We start from the raw sequence: 18,788 nt of genomic DNA on the forward strand, positions 1-18,788 counted from the left end.
AATCGGTTCTACATCGATATTCATCAACGAAACGGGGTTCAATGTCATTGCTCAACATGATCTTAGTAGCTACTGCATATGTTAATGCATCGTCGACGATCATCTTATTTCTACACCAAACATCATTGAAGCTAGCATAATAGACCGAAATCTCACGAATCTCGGGAGGTGGATTTGTCTCTTCAATGACGCTTCCGTAATCTAGAATTTCCTCATGAGTTGGATAGAATGAATAATTGATAGTCAAATTCACAGTGGGCTCTTCAGGTGCTTGTGTCGTGGGTTTCCTCTTCCGGGAGTGTGAATCTTTTAAACCAAGAGGTCTGCCACACTTTTGTGTAGAGGCAAATGATTGGCTAGCCATTAATGTACGTGGATCACCAAAGTTAGTGTCCCGGGCCTCCAGGAAGGAAGTCTGTCGTACATTTGGTACATCTATCTTTGCAGGCACATTCACAGCTGGAATATGTGATATTGTCATTCACGCTAGATCAGTGAAAACATCAGCATGCTCTGAGCTATACTTTGGAGATCTAATATACGTTGCACTACTGTCTTAGACTATAGCGGTGTGGGGATCTAAATGAGACAAAGTGGGAGTCATATACTATAATTCGCATAGTTCTTCAGGAATGTTGACATTCTTATCTCCCCCTAACGACAGAAAAACTGTCTCATAAAAGTGACAATCTGTGAAACGAGCGGAAAACAACGCCTGTCAAAGGTTCTAAGTAACGAACGATCGAAAGAGAATCATATCCGAGGTAGATTCTCATCCTTTGCTGAAGGCCCATTTTTGTACGTAAAGGTGGTGAAATTAGCATATAGATTGCACGACCAAAAATGCGCAGATGCGATATGTCGAATTAGTATCTGGTAACCAACTGAATGGCTCTAGATGGTTAGGTCGCAAAGGCCTCAGGCGGACCTACATGGTTGCTTGCAATATTGCATGGCCCCAAGCAGCAATCGGGATCTTAGTATTATGACCAATGATCGAGCAATCAATTGTAAGCACTTAATGAATGCATCTGCCAGGCCATTTTGGGTGTGAACATGGGGTACAAGATGTTCAACTTAAACCCTAACCGACATGCAATAGTCATCAAAAGTTTTAGATGTGAATTCTCCAACATATCCAATCAAATAAATTTGATCGAATAATCAGGGTGGTGAGCCTTGAGCTTGATAACCTGAGCTAACAATTTGGAAAATGCAGTTTTCCTTGTGGACAACAAGCACACGTGTTACCAATGTGTGGAAACATTAACTAAAACCATAAAATATCTAAATGGTCCGCAGAGAGGGTGAATCAGTCCACAAATGTCCCCCTAAATCCTTTGTAGAAAAATAGGAGGATTAGAATGAATCTTGTCATAAGAAGGCTTAAAACAAGCTTGCCCATGGAGTAAGTTTGACATGCAATTCCTTGAATCGAACCTAAATTTCGGGTTAGTGGATGCTTGTGTGGTGATTTGAGGATACGGCGCATCATTGTTCGTCCAGGGTATCCCAAACGATCATGCCAAAGTGTAATTGTGCACGGTCCTAGAGGTAGGGCCGGCCACATAGTGGCTTTCTATAGGGTGTATAGTCATAATATACAGACTACTCGGGATACGCTCCATCTTCTTTAGAATACGCTTCTGGCCATATTCGTAGGAAGTTATGCACATAAATTCAACTATGTTTTCTACATAGGTTTCAGTGTGGTAATTATTATTTCTAATGTCCTTGAAACTCAACATCGTTCTTCCGGAACGTGGAGAATAAAGTGCCTCATTAATGGTAAAAATTGTACTATTGGACAACATTATACGTGTCTTACCGTATCATTCAATCAGGTTGGATGAGCCTGAGAGGGTTGTCAGATGTGCATTATTGGGTATGAAGATAGTGAAATAGATGCGTTCACGCAAAACGATATGCATGGTTGCACTCTCTGCCAGACAATTAACTTCCCCACTAGTCATACCTTGAATGAAAATTAATTTGAATCGGTCACATGCATAAAAGTTTTAAAAATAAATATTCATTCAAAATAATTTTAAGTTATCAAATATTTAAGTAGTTGGATCTAAACTAATATAACCTTGTGACTGATATGCATTTGATTCTCACATGTCCTCAAAACGAGTATGTAGACTTGTTAACTTTATTAAATAATAATTTTACAGTGGAGGCATAAAAATCCAAAGACATGCATGCATCATACTATTAAAATAGTACCTCTACTTAACAAGCAAGAATGTAACGTATTACCAAACTTATTCCACCAAATTTAGGCCCTGCAATCTGTCTCTCAAATTATTTGTTTACTTAATAATAAATCATTTTGAATATGTCTGACTTAGCTAAAATTGAAGACGTAATATACTATAAGATGTGGCAAGTATTTAATCATCTAACTCAATATGTGGCACTTTATCGTAAATTTATAAACACGATAATGTTTGATACATTAGTTGTTATGATCACTTCAACAATCGTAATTAATTTGCTATTAAGTTGTCAAATCAATTTTTAAAGACAACAATTTGGCAATTCAGTTTTCAGACCGACAAATATATTTACGTACAAATTAATTTTAAGCTCTTGTTGATGTCGCATGGTAGAAGGATTTTCAACTTATTTTCTTTGGGAATATATTATAGGTACTTGAATCCTCACGATTTTTAAAGTCGACGGATTGACTTTTACTTGTGTTTGGAATTAAAAACCCGTAAGCTAATGGGTGATCCAGTTTGGAACATATTTATTGGTTATATTGGTCATTTCATTTCTAATTCCTTTTGTTTTGGTGAAAATTCCTTTCTAATTCTAATACAGGTGAGTCTGCCTCTTTGCACGGTTGCCCTTCATGGTAGCTGAAGTAGACGGCCTAAGGCCTCCTTTAGAATATATATATATATATATATATATATATATATATTAATAGTATATTAATATTGCAAACCTTCTATCCGTTCAAATAAGAAGTCTAATACCTTAAGCCTTTGTCTAAATACAACGGCCAATTGGGTTGAGCAGCTGAATCCAACATTTATAAGATTTAATTGTTTATTCTAATTAATTTAAATAAATAAATAAAAACATGTTTTGTACGTGAAAGGTGAAGCTTTAAACGACTCAAACATGTTCTTATTGACTTGAAAAACAAACATGTTGATTTACTTCTTATGTCGCACTCTCCAAACTACTAGACATACCAAACTCTAAACGGCAGAACACTTTGGCATTTTCCACATATTCTAATTGGTTCCTTTCTCAATAGACAAAACACCAAAACTCTCAAGCACCTTTGTATATCTTTCTTATTTTGATATTAATTTTTAATGATATCTGATGTCGAAATATAATTTTTCATGTATTTAGTGAATTTTTTTTTATATATATCAATTTACAAAAAGTCGAAGTCAGAGATAAAAAAAATCTAGAATCCCACTTTAAAAACTCTCCTAAGGCTTCCAAATTCTCAAGGTTGGCCTTGCCTCTTTATCAGGGAGTTCATAGCAAAGTGTGATCACTAAATATGTACAAAATACAGTATTATTTTAAATAAATTTAACGAGTTAAAGCGATCACATGAAACTTGTCCCAATTATCTATAGCACGAGGAATAAACTAGTATAATACTTGGTTCCTTATTAGTAAAAACATCATATATTTAACCAATGACATGGGCCAATAGTAATAAAATACACGTACTTTGGACAAAGCCACCAAATGACACTTATGATAATTAGATTAGGTATCGAAATTGTAATCTATAAAAGTCAAATTTGAGACTTATAAGTAAAGTTTGTAAAAATATATATCACTAATCTATAATACTAGTGACCACAAGTGTCCAACTATTTTTCGGTAACGATAGCAGAGAGCACACACTTTGTGTGTGTGAACAATTTCTCTTAATATATGCATATTACTGTTTTGTCCTCATTATGTAAATATTGTGTATCAAAAGTGAGGGTAAAATTGGAAAAATAAGTATATAATTGTCATTTTCTAAAAAAAAAAAGATGGTAAAATAGGAAAAATAGGGATATGATTGTTATTTTGTCAAAAGGTACAAAATTACTATTTTGCCCTCCTTTTGTCAATAGTGTGTATCAAAAATGAGGGCAAAATAGGAAAAAAATTGGAGAAAAAAAAGTTGGCAATGAGGGTTCACTTAATAATAGTATAGATAAGGGGTACATCACCCCAAAACTAACTTAATAAATTATTACAAACTATTCGAATTCTAGCTTCAGCCTCCAATCATATCATCAAATAAATGAGTTTCAATTCATTTAGGTGAATTCTCAAAATAATAATACTCAAGATTCACATTATATAAGTAAAAACAAAAAAACAAAAGATTCACATTGTAATTCCAATTAACAAGTATCCAATTTTTAGTAGACTGAATGATATATAACTTCTGTTGGGTAACCAATTAGAAGGCACTGCATACGTATATAGTTCCGCTAAGGCGAGGCTAGGTTTGTATATTTATTTTTCACGTGATATATAGGATGGATTAGGTTCATCGAATGGAGGTATATATCTTCTGCTCGAGCAAAGTTTATTCAGAGCCGTCATTATATATAGATTTACTAACTCAACTGCTAGCTTTCTTAAGTCAAATGATTATCTGCCATATATGAACACTAGTGTTTATTTATTTTCAATACTGAATAGGTCAACCCAATAAGTTCATTGAGAATTAGATATTTAAAATGCAAGAAAAAGTCGACAAACAAACAATTATTACTATTGTGGGATAGATTTTTCATTGTGCCTGAAAACACAGACATATACCATATCTCATTACACAAGTAATGGGATGCTTGGAAAAAAAATAGAGTATGGTTCTCTTCCCTCCTATTTCCATCATATTCTCTCCCTTCCTCTCACACATTGTCTTTTGTCTTATTGCCTTTATAAAAAAAATCAATATAAGATGTTGACGTGGCTTAACCGTAACCATTCAAGTAGGAGGGGAGGGAAGGGGAGAAAGATTAGGAGGGGAGAGAATTATCTTCCAAAAAAATTTCTCCACTTGTATAATAACTTATGACATACCGCTTTGTGTTTCGGCCACACTGAAAAATCTCTTTTACCGCTAGCCAGTAATGGTATAAACTGTAACTAGCTCACACCCACACAATTTCAAGCGTATTTTGATGTAGACCACCATTAAGTATCGAACAATGGAAGAAAGTCAAGAAAGTTGATGTTTCAACTTAACCAATTGGCAATATGATGTATAAACTCATGGTCCTTCCTCTTATCAATGTGGGATTCATTCTAAATATGCCTCTTCACGTGTAGCGAATTTTCATGTCTAACACGTGGACAATACAACTCCGATGACATGAAGCGCGTGTGACCATTGGGCTTCACACATGGGACAACCTGCTCTAATACCATAAAGAAAATTGATGTTCCATCATAAAACCAATTGGCAATATAAGAGTAACCCAACTTACTTATAAGCCCATACAAAGTTTTTCCTCTCATCAACATGAGACTCGTTCTCAAAATCTTAAATTCAAACTAGCCCATTGATATACGGTTACTTCTTTTAAAACAAATATATGTTTGCAACTACTCAAGATTTGCGATCACTTCTACAACTTGAACAATTCTTGTTAATAGTTAGAGATCTAATCTACGTGACAAATTATTATGTAACGACAATAATAATACTTTGAGTAAACTAGTATCTCTACATCTGGATATCACGGGAATGAACTTCAACTTATAATGTCAACAAAGTACATCACGCTATTGGCCCAAGATAGTAAATAAGTCGCCCTTTCCAACGTGTAATGATAAAATAATAGTTTTTATGGGCATTATCCTATTTATATACCACCTCCTCCATGCCAAGATTGCCCCATCAGAGACGCAAAGTGCAACCAGAGAGCTTATCTCGTCAGGCTTTTCTCTGCTTCCTATCCCCTTTATATCCTCACTCACCTCCTGGCATTCCTGAAAACCCTTCTCCCTCTCTCTCTCTCTCTCTCTCTCTCTCTCTCTCTCTCTCGATCTGATGCCCAACACAACCACCACTACTTGAATCCTTGATTCTTTTCCGAGCCCTTTATCCATATTTTGCATGATCCTTCACTCGTTTGTTCATTGAGAAAGTATGAGTAACACGATGATTCCACGAGTGAAAGTCATGGTTTATTTGGTCTACGACAGGGGTTAATTCCACACACATCTGATCCAATCCTTTCACAAATTTTTCGTGCCCTCTGTTTATCTTGTTCTAATTCTCCTTCAAACTAAATTGATGGAAGGTGGTGTTGTGTTTTGTTTTTAAAACCCAACATCCACAAATAAATCCTTTTTTTCTATCCGTTGTTTAGTTTCAGTAAGTCTTGTACACGAAAAGATAAGATGGGTTTGATAACCAAAACATGGAAGCGGTGCAAATCAATAGGCCGGGGTCGTCCTACTAATTTGCATGGAATGGTGCCTGCTCTGACCACCAAGAGCAAGTCATGCCCACATATCAAACTCGGGATGCTTGAGGAAAAGCGTGCGAGCAAGCGCCAAGTGGCTCCTGAAGGTTGCTTTACAGTCTATGTCGGACCCCAAAAGCAAAGGTTCGTGGTCAAAACGGAACACGCAAACCATCCTCTCTTCAAGATGCTGCTTGAAGAAGCCGAGTCTGAATTTGGGTATGACAGTCGAGGTCCTCTTGTGCTTCCTTGTAACGTTGAGATATTCTACAAGGTTTTGGTGGAAATGGATGATTGTGGCGAACAAAAGGTTCCTCGAGGGTGGGGCTTGGCTAAGCGTTATGGTTCTTACAGTGTTCTTAGCCCGTCTCGGATGGTTGCTATCAATCAGTTCTAGTTATCATGCATGTGTAAAATTGATATAGCTTGCTTGGTTGATGATGATACATATGGGTTGATGTATAATTTCTGGGATTTAACAATAGCCTTGTTAAATATTAGGATCGGAGAGGATGAGGATGAAAGAAATTCAAGCTATGTTTGTAATATATAATTAGTTCTCATATATATAAATCTTGTTATGTTTTGTAATTTGGGTATCCATCTGTTAAATCATCTCTTGTCGTTCAACTGCTTAATTAGTTGCTTTATCTTAGCTCTTAATCAGCATGTAATCTCTTTGGTAAGCTAAAATCTACAAACAACTAGTTTTACAAGTTGTTATCATGGAACTGGTGTAATAAGATCACTAAAAGTACAAACCATGCATCATTGGTGCGTAATATATCTGGTAAATTAATATTAACTAAGAATACTATAATTAGGGTTATAATCCAATGTATCTTGATAATATTGGTAGCAACTTGCAAACAAATTAAGCGGCGAATATGCTATAAAAGAACGTCATCATACACTGTGTGTGTGTATATATATATGTATGTATGATCTGAAAGGATAAGATGAGAACAACGAATTGAGGGGACCTAGCTACCTGAGTTGAACATCAGAATACTCGATGAACAAACAGAATATACAACTATGAATAGAACTTTATTAATCGAAAGTAAAGAAACACTACAGAATTGCTAACAAGGCTACAAAATTCGAAGAAACTACGTAACTAACTTATTACTCTATGAGTTGCAAAGCATCCTATTTATAGAATTAAACGAAAGCAAACACTAATCTCTAACGGGTAAGAAATTATGAACTTAACAGGTAAAGAATCATAATCCCACGAGAAAACTGAAAAAAAAAAAAAAAAAAAAAAAAAAAACTAATTTTCCAACATGCAAGTGGCCCTTTACTACAGTGGTGGAAATGAGTTGAGCTTTTGCATGACGGCGTGAGTTTGACCCCACCGGTGACTAATCTAGTATTTAATCTAACAAAATTTATTGTTTGAAAGAAAGATAAAAAATAAAAAATAAAAAAACTAATTTTCCAACATGGAGAGAGCTTAACCCTACGTCTTTCACACCTTATTACCATCCAAATGATCAATTAATTAAATTCTAACTATGTAATACGAAAACAAAAGGCTGTTTTTAAATTTGATTAGCAACCTAAGTAGACCGTGAGCACAGCGGTTTAATCTCCATAGATATATATGGGTGGCTTGGCTGACAGTAACATTTCTTTATCTTCTTTGGCTAATAGTCATGATACTATACACATATGTGTACGCTTTTGATCACGTAATTAAGTAACAAAACATAATATATATATATATATATATATATATATATATATATATATATATGTACATAATTAATACTAAACTATGTTTTAAAGCATCGAAATACAAAACCGCATATGTAGTTAAGTAGTGCGTGACTCTTTCTATAGTGGAATCTCAACTTTCTTCGTGAAATTAAAGTCACATGTGAAATCTAACGGCCATACATACGTACTTTACGTTACTCAATTAGTATTAGAGCAGGTCATCCGCGTCAAAATATTAAACCATTTTTTATTAGTTTGTGAAGCAGCAGCTGGGAGAGCACTGAAAGGAAGGAACTGGGTATAGATAGGTAAATCATGTTCTGGTGTGGATGGGAGAAAAAAAAAATGGCCGCTATAAGACCACATAAGCCGCCGCTTTTACTGACCGCACACCACCTTGTTTGGTTTGGGTACGTGAAACGAATGACAAATGCATGCGGGGATGGCACAAATGGAGTATACATGACTTTGTTCTAGAATTTCACTCAACTCTCTTTTATTTATTTATTACGGAACTCTTCACCACGCCACAATAGTTTGTACCCTTTCACGGTTGAGCGATCTCCCGTCGGCCACATGTGCGTTTACTACAATTCATAATCATTAGCCACCAGCCCATAACCCATTTTCATCAAAGTTGACATTGGAGTCCTTTTTTCTATTTCCTGCTTCTCATTTTATTAATTCGTCAATGACTTGTTAAACTCGTTTATTATAATGCATTTGAATTAATTTACGGAACGAGATCCTCTCCGAATCTTTTCCTCCAAAACTAAGGGATCAAGTGATACATGCCTTTAAATTTGATCAAACGGTTAAAAATAAAGAAGTTAGTAAAAACTTTTAAAAGTTATAATAAATTTTTGCCGTTAGATCAAATTTTAAAGACACGGATCACTTGATCCCCTAGGCTTTGGAGGGAAATACCTGGAGAGGATCTCTTTCCTTTATTTACTAACTTTGTCAGCCCAGGAAAATAGACAACTGGTTTTGTTCATAAATTCCTTCGCTTGCTGAGCAATGACATGTTGAATTTTTTCTCACTAACACAATCTCAGCTCGTCTAGTTCATGTCTTACCAAATAACTCATTTATAAAATAAAAGGGTGAGGGGTGAGCAACAATCACTGTCGTCCAGTACCAAGAAGAATATGCAATATGTTAGTTAAGCGATGGCGTTTTACACACTCTAAAAAATAGGATATTTGTATAAAATTATATATATCACATAGTTTCATATCACATCATCCTTCCCTTTGTGTTCATTATATCTTTCACCAAATTTAACTCACTACATGACCCATAATAGCCTTTCTACCCTAACTAATATCCCCGTGTGAAGTCCCTCAAAATAATGCATTACGTAAATCACTCACCTCAATAACTAGATCTTCACCAAGACACACTGTCTATTAATCTCCACACATCAAACTCCACAAACCCCAAAACTCTTCTTTTTTTCTTTTTTTTTTTCACTCAGTTTCTCTTGTTCTGTACGTGAGCACTATCCTATTTTTCATGCTGCAAAACCAATGGAGCAAACTCCTATTTATAGTGAAATACGGAGGGTTTGATTTTTTTTTTTTTTTTAAAACAAACGATATTATCTACATTAAAGGAAGTTGTTAGGCTTAGCTTCATAATGAGCTAGCAATAATGTGGTTCAAATTTATCTTTACAGAGAATCGAACCTAAAACATCTCATTTACTGATGAAGAATACTGCTATAATGGTAATCATATATACAAATACTTAAACCTCTTATCAGTATTTATCCCTTTTGAAACGTGTCAACACAATACCAAGACCAATGGATAAATAATGCAACTTTCTGCTATTTTGCTGGAATTACAGACACTGAAACATTTAAGCCACCTCCCACTATTTGTTTTCTTATTCATCTCTCTAAAGCCCACGTACTCTTCCCATTCTAGAATACTCCAATTCAAACTTATCTTCCTAACTCTAATTCAAACTTATCTTCCTAACTAATACGTACAACTTGATAAAATGCTTATTAAGCATCAATGATTCATCCAAGTAAAAATAATATAATGTACAACTTTCCATGATTGACTATATTTATACTGAAGTGGCATTTTCAAATACTCAAACCCCCAGAGTTTCATGTGTGCTAACACTTTTATATAATTTTCATGAATCTAATCTTCAATTGATAAAGCTACTTTTATAATGATTATTTTGCACTTTTAAATTGAAAAATCAAAATGAAATAGTGTAACAGAAGAAAATCTGATAATCATTCTCAAAAGCTTTCGTAAGAGTGATAACTTTAAGACTTTTTAATATTTTTTTTTAAGAGTGATTCTTTCTATATTTTTTCGGCTTTACATATTATCCAAGACATGAATGTAATGTTACTTTAAATCATCGGAGATGGCTTCACCCACGCTCATCGACATGCCGACGGTGTTGCTGTTGCACATCACCTTCCTCGAATTGCACTTCACATAAGACTGTAAAACATGATTTGAAGAGCCTCTACCTTTTATTTATAATATATTGTTTGTGTGGATTGTAATTCACGAGGACGACGTGGCGTTGAGTCTAATACTGTCCAATTGTACCAAACTACTTTTTGATATAATAAAATAGTATCACTTTGAGTAAAAAAATAAGAACATAGAATCATTATCAAGTGGAAGCATTTTACGTTCAAAACTCTGAAAATGCTCGATTTCATGAATAATAATGACGTGACAGTGACATCGTCCAACCGAAATAAGGGCCGAACAGACGGGACTTGGATTGTTTGTCCTCCTCATTCCATATCTTTTCCATCCTTTTTTATATTCTGTAATTATAGTTAAGACACGTTAATATTTTATATTTTTATTGATTTTTATTTTATTATTTATATAAAAAATTAATATAAAATATTAACGTACTTTAATCGTAACCACATAAATAAAAAAGAATGAGAAGGGTATGAAATGGGAAGGAGAGACAATCCAAATCTGATAAGAAGAGTAGCCCAACTAAAAACCCTGACTAACAATGACGTGACAGTGACATCATCCAACTGAAAACCCCGCCAACCAGCAACAAGTTAACAGCTGTGACATCGAATTCATTAAAAAAATAAATCAATTAAAAAACGTGCTTTTCAGAGAAAAAGAAAATAATGTAATCTTTATCCAATCCGTTTCGGTTTTCAGCAATCGGGAAGAAATGGTGCAAATTTTCAGATTACTGATCCGATTCAACGAATTCAAAAGCGACGGCGGAGAAGATTGAGAAACACCGATGCCGGCTCCGACGAGCTCACAGTCAGCAGCAATGACTATACTTCACAATGCCACCATCGTCACCATGGATACCGACCGCCGCGTCTTCCGCAACCGGGGGGATCGTCATCGAGCGAGATGCAATCAGAGCCGTCGGTCAGTCTTCGCAACTTCTCCCTCGCCGGTCGGGTTTTCGATCTCAACGGCCAAATCGTCCTCCCTGGGCTGGTAGGCCGGTCCACTAATGACATAACTTGCGTTCTAAGTTACATTTAAGGGCAGAGTCTCAGCTTTACAAGGCACCATAACACGGGGGACGGGCGCATCAGAGTTTGGCTAGGAATTAGGCAGATTATGAAAACAACTGATGATTTGCTGCTTGCAACAAAGAGACACTGCCATGGAACTTAAAACTGGAATCCACATTGTTTAATACTTGAACCATATGTGGGTCTGCACATTGGAACAATGATGGTTGGACCTGGAAATTCATGGATAGTTTACTTCCTTGCAGTTGATGAGATGTGCCTGGCTTCTCTGATTAACAAAGGACGGGATACAAATGGAACTACTGACCTACTGCTCTTCTTGCTGAAACAGTTCTCGAGTTGGCGACTATAAATGGTGCAAAATCAGTACTTTGGGATGATGGCATAGGATCCATTGAGGTCGGGAAAAAGGTTGAACTTTTGGCTAGCTCGATTAGTTTCTCTTGTCCTTCTGCTTCATCTCTCATATAACGTTCTCTTTAATTAAGGCCATAACCACACACATATGTGCATATACCAGCAGATTTTAAACACGAGGCTGATTAGCTTCCTTCTTCCATGTTTTGGCGGGCTGACTTGGTTGTTATCAATCCTTCCTCTTGGACTATGGTTCCTCTCCATGACAGGGAAGGACCATCCCCAAAGTAATCATCTGCAGTAATTTTATTTCTACCCAACACCCTTAAACTTTACAGATGAATAAGGATCAACTAGATGTGTATCCATGCCACATTTTGTTATGAAAAAGGCATGCTCATGTTCTTTTACAGACTTTGACAGTTTCCATTAGCAATGGCATAGATATTGATTTATAAATGTATGGCCATCTGTCGGAACTATGATTTTCTAAGTAAGTTTTTGGCTTTTCGGCGGATCTGGTTCCAATCTAATCTGTATAAAAAAATCCACGTCTTGTTTGCCTGCAACACAACCCTTTGTTCAGGTAGATTAATGAAAATGTAGCTTCTGTAATGTGTAATGGCCTATGGATTATGAAGGATAAGAAGATTTGGAACGTGGATGAGGTATTCTGTCATACTTTTTGCTTATTGGACATACAAATAAAGATTAATGGCAGATAGCCAGGCCCCAAATTTCATTGTTTACTTACGGGTTCCAATTATAACCGGACAGGAAGAAGTTCTTGCAAAGGCAAAGCAAGCTTCCACAGAACTTTCGAAGAGGGCAGGGATCAAAATAGCAATTGCCAAGCAGAATGAATTTTCTTTAGGCTGAAGAAACGCCACACGTGACTCATGAGGCAATGGATGAAGGGATCGCTTCGTGACAGTATGCTACTATGCTTGAAGTAGCAGATGTCGGTTTATTGAACATAGGAGGGAAGAGAGACGAGAGACACGAATGCCATAAACGATATCAGATTGTCCCTCAGTGAAAGAGGTTTGAAACTTTAAAAGGGTTGTGAAGATGTGCCTGTTGATAGAATGGATACTTTAGGATGTAGTGCCCATAGCTCATGAAAATATATAGGATAAATTACACAAAACTACCTCAATTATTGTTCTCACGACACTATCATACCTCATATTTTAAAATTGACAACGTCATACCTCATCTTTAGAATTTGGTCCAATGTTATACCTTCCGTTAGCTTGGCCATGAATTTCTCAGTTAAATGCTGACATGGCTTGATTCGGGCCCCATTTTCTATTAAAAAATAATAATTTACCCTTAAAAAAATAATAAATAAATAACCAAACCCAAACACCCATATTCCCCGACCCCTTCCCCTTCCCCCATTTCTCTCACTTAAATCAAGTTCTCACTCCCTTCTTCTATCACTTTGAATATGATTTCTTCTTCCTCCTCCTTAACCCCCCACCCTTCTCTCCCCTTCTTCCCCACTACCACCGGCGCCACCGTTACGCCTACCACCGTTGAAAACCCACCTCAAAAATGGGCAAGGGTGGCTCCCTGAGCGAGAGTGTGATAAAAAAGATCTTCCTCTCCTACACCTATGTCGCCATATGGATCTTCCTTTCCTTTAGTGTCATTATCTACAACAAATACATCCTCGACAAGAAGATGTACAATTGGCCCTTCCTCATCTCCCTCACCATGATCCACATGTCCTTCTGCGCCTCCCTCGCCTTCCTCCTCGTCGACGTCTTCCACCTCATCAAGTCGTCACCATGTCCTGCGACCTTTACCTCTCCTCCGTCGTCCCCATTGACGCCCTTTACTCCCTTTCCCTCTGGCTCTCCAACTCCGCCTTTCGAATGCTCAAGGCCTTTATGCCCGTCGCTGTCTACTCCATCGGCGTCTCCTTAAAAAAAGAGTCATTCAAAACCGACACCATGGTCAACATGATCTTCATCTCCATCAGTGTTGCCATCGCCTCCTACGGTGAGGCCCGATTCGACACCTGGGGCGTCATCCTCCAGCTGATGTCGTCACATTCGAGGCCACCCGCCTTGTCTTGATCCAGATCCTCCTCACATCCAAAGGCATTACCCTTACCCCATCACATCTCTCTACTATGTTACGCCTTGCTGCTTGGCTTTCTTTTTCGCCCCCTGGATCTTTGTCGAGTATCGAGTTCTGCGCGATTCGTTGAGCTTCCGTTTCGATTTCTTGATTTTTGGGACCAATTCTATCTGCGCATTTGCTCTGAATCTCGCTGTGTTCTTGCTCGTCGAAAAGACCTCGGCATGGGTGGGGAAGGGGTCTGGGGTTGCAGGAAAGGGGAAGGAATCTGGGTTGTAGGGAAGGGGAAGATAGGCGTTTGGGTTTTTTTTTTTTTAAGAATAAATTATTATTTTTTAATATTTTATTAATTTTTTAATAGAAAGTGAGCTCCGAATCAAGCCACTTCAGCACTTAACTGAGAGATTCAAGGTCAAGCTAACGGAAGGTATAATATTAGACCAAATTTTAGATGAGGTATAACATTGTCAATTTTAAAATATAAGCTATGATAATATCGTGAGACCAATAGTTAAAGTAGTTTTGTGTAATTTACCCAAATATATAATTGGCACTTGAAAGGAGAAACATGGATTTGTAATACGAGAAGCGATTTATGGACACTCTTTTTATCTTCTGTATATCCTTAATTTTACTCCTCACATCCAAAGGCATTACCTTTACCCTATCACATCTCTCTACTTTGTTGCGCCTTGCTACTTGGCTTTCCTCTTCGTCCCCTGGATGTTTGTCGAGTATCCAGTTCTGCGCGATTCGTCGAGCTTCCATTTCGATTTCTTGATTTTTGGGACCAATTCTATCTACGCATTTGCTCTGAATCTTGTCGTGTTATTGCTCGTCGGAAAGACCTCGGCATGGGTGGGGAAGGGGTCGGGGGTTGCAGGGAAGGGGAAGATAAGCGTTTGGGGTTTTTTTTTTTTTTTTTTTTTTTTTTTTTAAGGATAAATGATTATTTTTTAATATTTTATTAATTTTTTAATAGAAATTGGGTTTCGAATCAAGTCATGTCAGCACTTAACTGAGAGATTCAAGGCCAAGCTAACGGAAGGTATAACATTAAACCAAATTCCAAAGATGAGGTATAACATTGTCAATTTTAAAAGATGAGGTATGACAAAGTCGTGAGACTAATAGTTGAAGTAGTTTTGTGTAATTTACCCAAATATATAATTGGCACTTGAAAGGAGAAACATGGATTTGTAATATGAGAAGCGATTTATGGACTGCTTTTTATCTTCTGTATATCCTTAATTTTAGCCCTAGACTCTAGAAAAAAGGGGAGGGGATGCTGCAAGTGAAACATAGTGTCAAAAATCATATATGCCATCTGTTTTATGTTTGTAATTGACTGCTATCAAACCAGGATAGTTTATCCATTTTTTTACACCTAAGTTTAATTAGAGTTTTTTCATTTTAATACAAGCGATATATTTACACTTAAAGAATGACATATTAAACTGTCACACAATAGGTTGAACATTGGCATTTGGTTACAAACTCGGCATTAACAGATGTCGACTTAAGATGAATATTACTAAATCGTAATGCTAAGTGACAAGCTCAATTAGAATTACATTAAAACTTTCATAAGTTCGATTAGGATTAAAATAACACGTTTACTTGTCAGGAATGAATATACATTTTTCTTATTCCTAACTTCTCCAACTCCTACTACGTAAACATGCCCTAATTGAAATTTGATTAGGATTGGGAATCCACGTGGGATTAGGATCGGCTGGACTACTAATCAAAGTGGCGCTGATAGCCTAATCTCATGCTTTATAGGCTAAACGGCAGCGTTTCCGTCTCTGTTAACAGAGATACGTCAGCATCTACAAGTTTATATACTTGAAACTTCTGGAACTTTCGCGCTCTTCCTCGACGCCGATCAAATTTCCCCTTTTCAGTATAAATATCCCAAACCCTTCGTTTCTCAACCAACAAATTAGAAAAATTTCCTGAGAAAAAAAAATCTTCGTCTTAGTCTAAGCTCTCAAATCGTCGTCGTTTTGATTCAAGGTTTTCCAGATTCTCGTCACCAATGGATCCATTCTTCAGAAGGCATTGGCACAATTTCGCCCCACAACATCAGTACCAGCAGACCAATTTCACGCCACAACATCAGTACCCGCAGAAGGCGAGGCAAGTCCCGGTTCAGCGCCGAGCGGACCCGTCGCCGAAGGTGGTCTCGATCCCGGTTCAGTACGTCGGGTTGGAGCGCAGGCGGTCCGATTCGGCGCTGAAAATCCAGAAGGCGTTCAGAGGGTTCCTGGTGAGGAAAAGCGTGAGGAAGATCGCCGCGATCAGAGTCGAGGTCGGCGAGATCGAGAAGCGGATTTCTAAGCGTGAGGCGGTGGAATTGATGAGGAGGGACGCCAAGGAGCGGCTGAAGGTGAACGAGACGCTGATGAACTTGCTGTTGAAGTTGGATTCGGTGAAGGGCGTCGATTCCGGGGTTAGGGATGTCAGGAGGGCCGTGATAAAAAAGGCGATTGCTTTGCAGGAGAAGGTGGACAGCTCTGTTGCTGAAAATCCCCAAATCGACCAAACCCTAGAATTGCAATCCGAATCCCCTGTAAATTCGGATGAGACTCAGAATTCGCAGTCTCTGGAATTGGAATCGGCAGCCGAGCCCCAAATCGAAACTGTCCCACACGGCAATGCGTGGGGGTGCAGAGAGGAAGAAGACTCTGTGAGTGATAGCGAGTCCTCTGGATCGTCTTGTGAGGATTCGCCGAACCCGATGGAGGATGGGGTGGAGGATGTTAAGGTGGTGGAACGAGAGGAGGCGGCGGAGGAGGAGGGAGCTGGGGAGATTGTGAAGGATGATGAGAACAAAAGGAGCAGTAGCAGAGAGCTGCTGGAGAGGGTGGCGGAGGACAACGCGAAGATGATGGGAATGATGGAGGAGCTGTTTGAGAAGAACCAGATGCAGACGCGGATGCTGAGCTCGCTGTCGCAGAGGGTGGAGCAGCTGGAGAGGGCGCTTGTGTGTGAGAGGTTGAGGAGAAGGAAGAGGAGGCATGCTGCTGCAACTGCAGATTTCGTGTCCAAGTAACAAGTTATTTCATTTTGCTAATTACATTTTGGTAAGGATTTCGCGTTCTAGAATTCATATAACTGATCTTATTATTGGGAAAAAGTTTTGTTGTTATTTGTTGTAAAGGATTTGAAACGTGAATTGTATGATTGATGAAATTTGATGCTTTTGGTGTATTAGCTACTTGCGGACTCGATGTGAATACCTAGGAAAACGTCCTCTTGTAATTGTGGCACATTTGGCCCGATTGATGAGATGACATGTGGAGGGTGCATATAAAATTTAATTTGGTCAATTAGGGTGCATAGTGCATATAAAATCTGCAGATGTTCGTATTTGCACTAGGAAAGTTGTATCATCAATGATTGTGTCATTGTGTGTAGTTGACATTGGTTATCTTAAACCCACAAGACGTGTTGTAGAATCAGGAAAGATGTCATCTCTTAATCTCTTCTACTTAGTCCACACAGTCAAGTGATTCAGACTTTTGAAATTTTATTTAACGGTTAAAAACAAAGTCTTTTTAAAAGTTATTATAATTTTAGCTGTTGGATCAAATTTTAAAGGTCTGGATCACTTAATTAGATGATTTGAATCCAATTTCAAATGTTCGGATTACTTAGTAGATGATCTATTTTTGTAGAATCACTATGGGTGGTCTAATAGTCGAGACCAATTTTAGGTTGTACTCTACATGGCACGTCCGAATTTTGATTCTTGACGTTGCTAATTCGTACAATGGTGGATAAGAAGAGGTTGAAAAATCTTCTGACTCTCGAAAAGATAAATTATCATGATGAAACTACTATCTGGTCTCATTTAAAAAAAAAAAAAAACAAAAAAAAAAAAAAAAAAAACAAACAAAAAAAAACAAACAAACAAACGCGTTGTAGAGACTGCTTTATTGGTGGGTCATACAATCCAGCGAATCCACTTAAAATATCTGCCTGGGATTTGAGAAGCTAAAAATGTTGAAACGGACTGTCCAGACCCAACAATAACAGGGTTGTTGTCTACTTTTATTGTTGCACACTTTTGAACTTTTGATTAGTTAGCTGGTGAAAATTATTGGCTTTGAGTTTTGTCGTTTCTTTTTTCTTCCAACATTAAAAACTGAAAAGTCGTCACAAGCTTTAAAAAATGCTTTTAATTTTTGTGTATTGAAAACAAAATTTAACTGTGATCAGAAATGGACTAAAATGATTTTAGTCATTTCGAGTCTCGCAAATTTTTGGGGTGCGAAATACCTCAAGCTTTGACCAAAAAAAAAAAAAAAAGTTGTTGGCTTTAAATTTGGCTTGCAATTTGTAGAGAGGTCCATCGATTCTATTTTATTTTGGGAGAGGGAATCCTAATTTGAGGAATCTACTAGCATAAAGAAGAGAAATATTACTGAAGTGAAAAAATAATTAAAATTGTGAGAGATTTGTTGTTTAAATAATTAGATTTATTTTTCTTTAGAATTGTGAATAACATTATGTGATAAAACGATATTTTTTTATTCAAATCGGCCAAAGTTAAAAGGAAAATATAAGTTACATTTTCCAATTCACATGTATGCAGTATGTAATACACTCGCACTTAAACACATTAATAT

The 18,788-nt window shown here is 37.2% G+C and overlaps 2 protein-coding genes and 1 pseudogene across 2 annotated transcripts; all 3 read left to right on the forward strand.

Moving 5' to 3' along the window:
* The first annotated feature begins 5,910 nt into the window (after positions 1-5,910).
* LOC137738393 (indole-3-acetic acid-induced protein ARG7-like) lies at positions 5,911-7,078 on the forward strand. Its single transcript, XM_068478028.1, has one exon. It carries the CDS (start codon positions 6,397-6,399, stop codon positions 6,856-6,858), a length of 462 nt encoding a protein of 153 aa, XP_068334129.1. The 5' UTR covers positions 5,911-6,396; the 3' UTR covers positions 6,859-7,078.
* A 6,542-nt stretch (positions 7,079-13,620) lies between these two features.
* LOC137736254 (probable sugar phosphate/phosphate translocator At5g25400) lies at positions 13,621-15,169 on the forward strand (annotated as a pseudogene).
* Positions 15,170-15,807: 638 nt separating this feature from the next.
* On the forward strand, positions 15,808-17,609 carry LOC137738364 (BAG family molecular chaperone regulator 6-like). Its single transcript, XM_068478000.1, has one exon. It carries the CDS (start codon positions 16,193-16,195, stop codon positions 17,207-17,209), a length of 1,017 nt encoding a protein of 338 aa, XP_068334101.1. The 5' UTR covers positions 15,808-16,192; the 3' UTR covers positions 17,210-17,609.
* The last annotated feature ends 1,179 nt before the right edge of the window (positions 17,610-18,788 follow it).

The sequence above is a fragment of the Pyrus communis genome, chromosome 6 (genome assembly GCF_963583255.1).
Source record: "Pyrus communis chromosome 6, drPyrComm1.1, whole genome shotgun sequence".
In the NCBI taxonomy this organism is placed as follows: Eukaryota; Viridiplantae; Streptophyta; class Magnoliopsida; order Rosales; family Rosaceae; genus Pyrus; species Pyrus communis.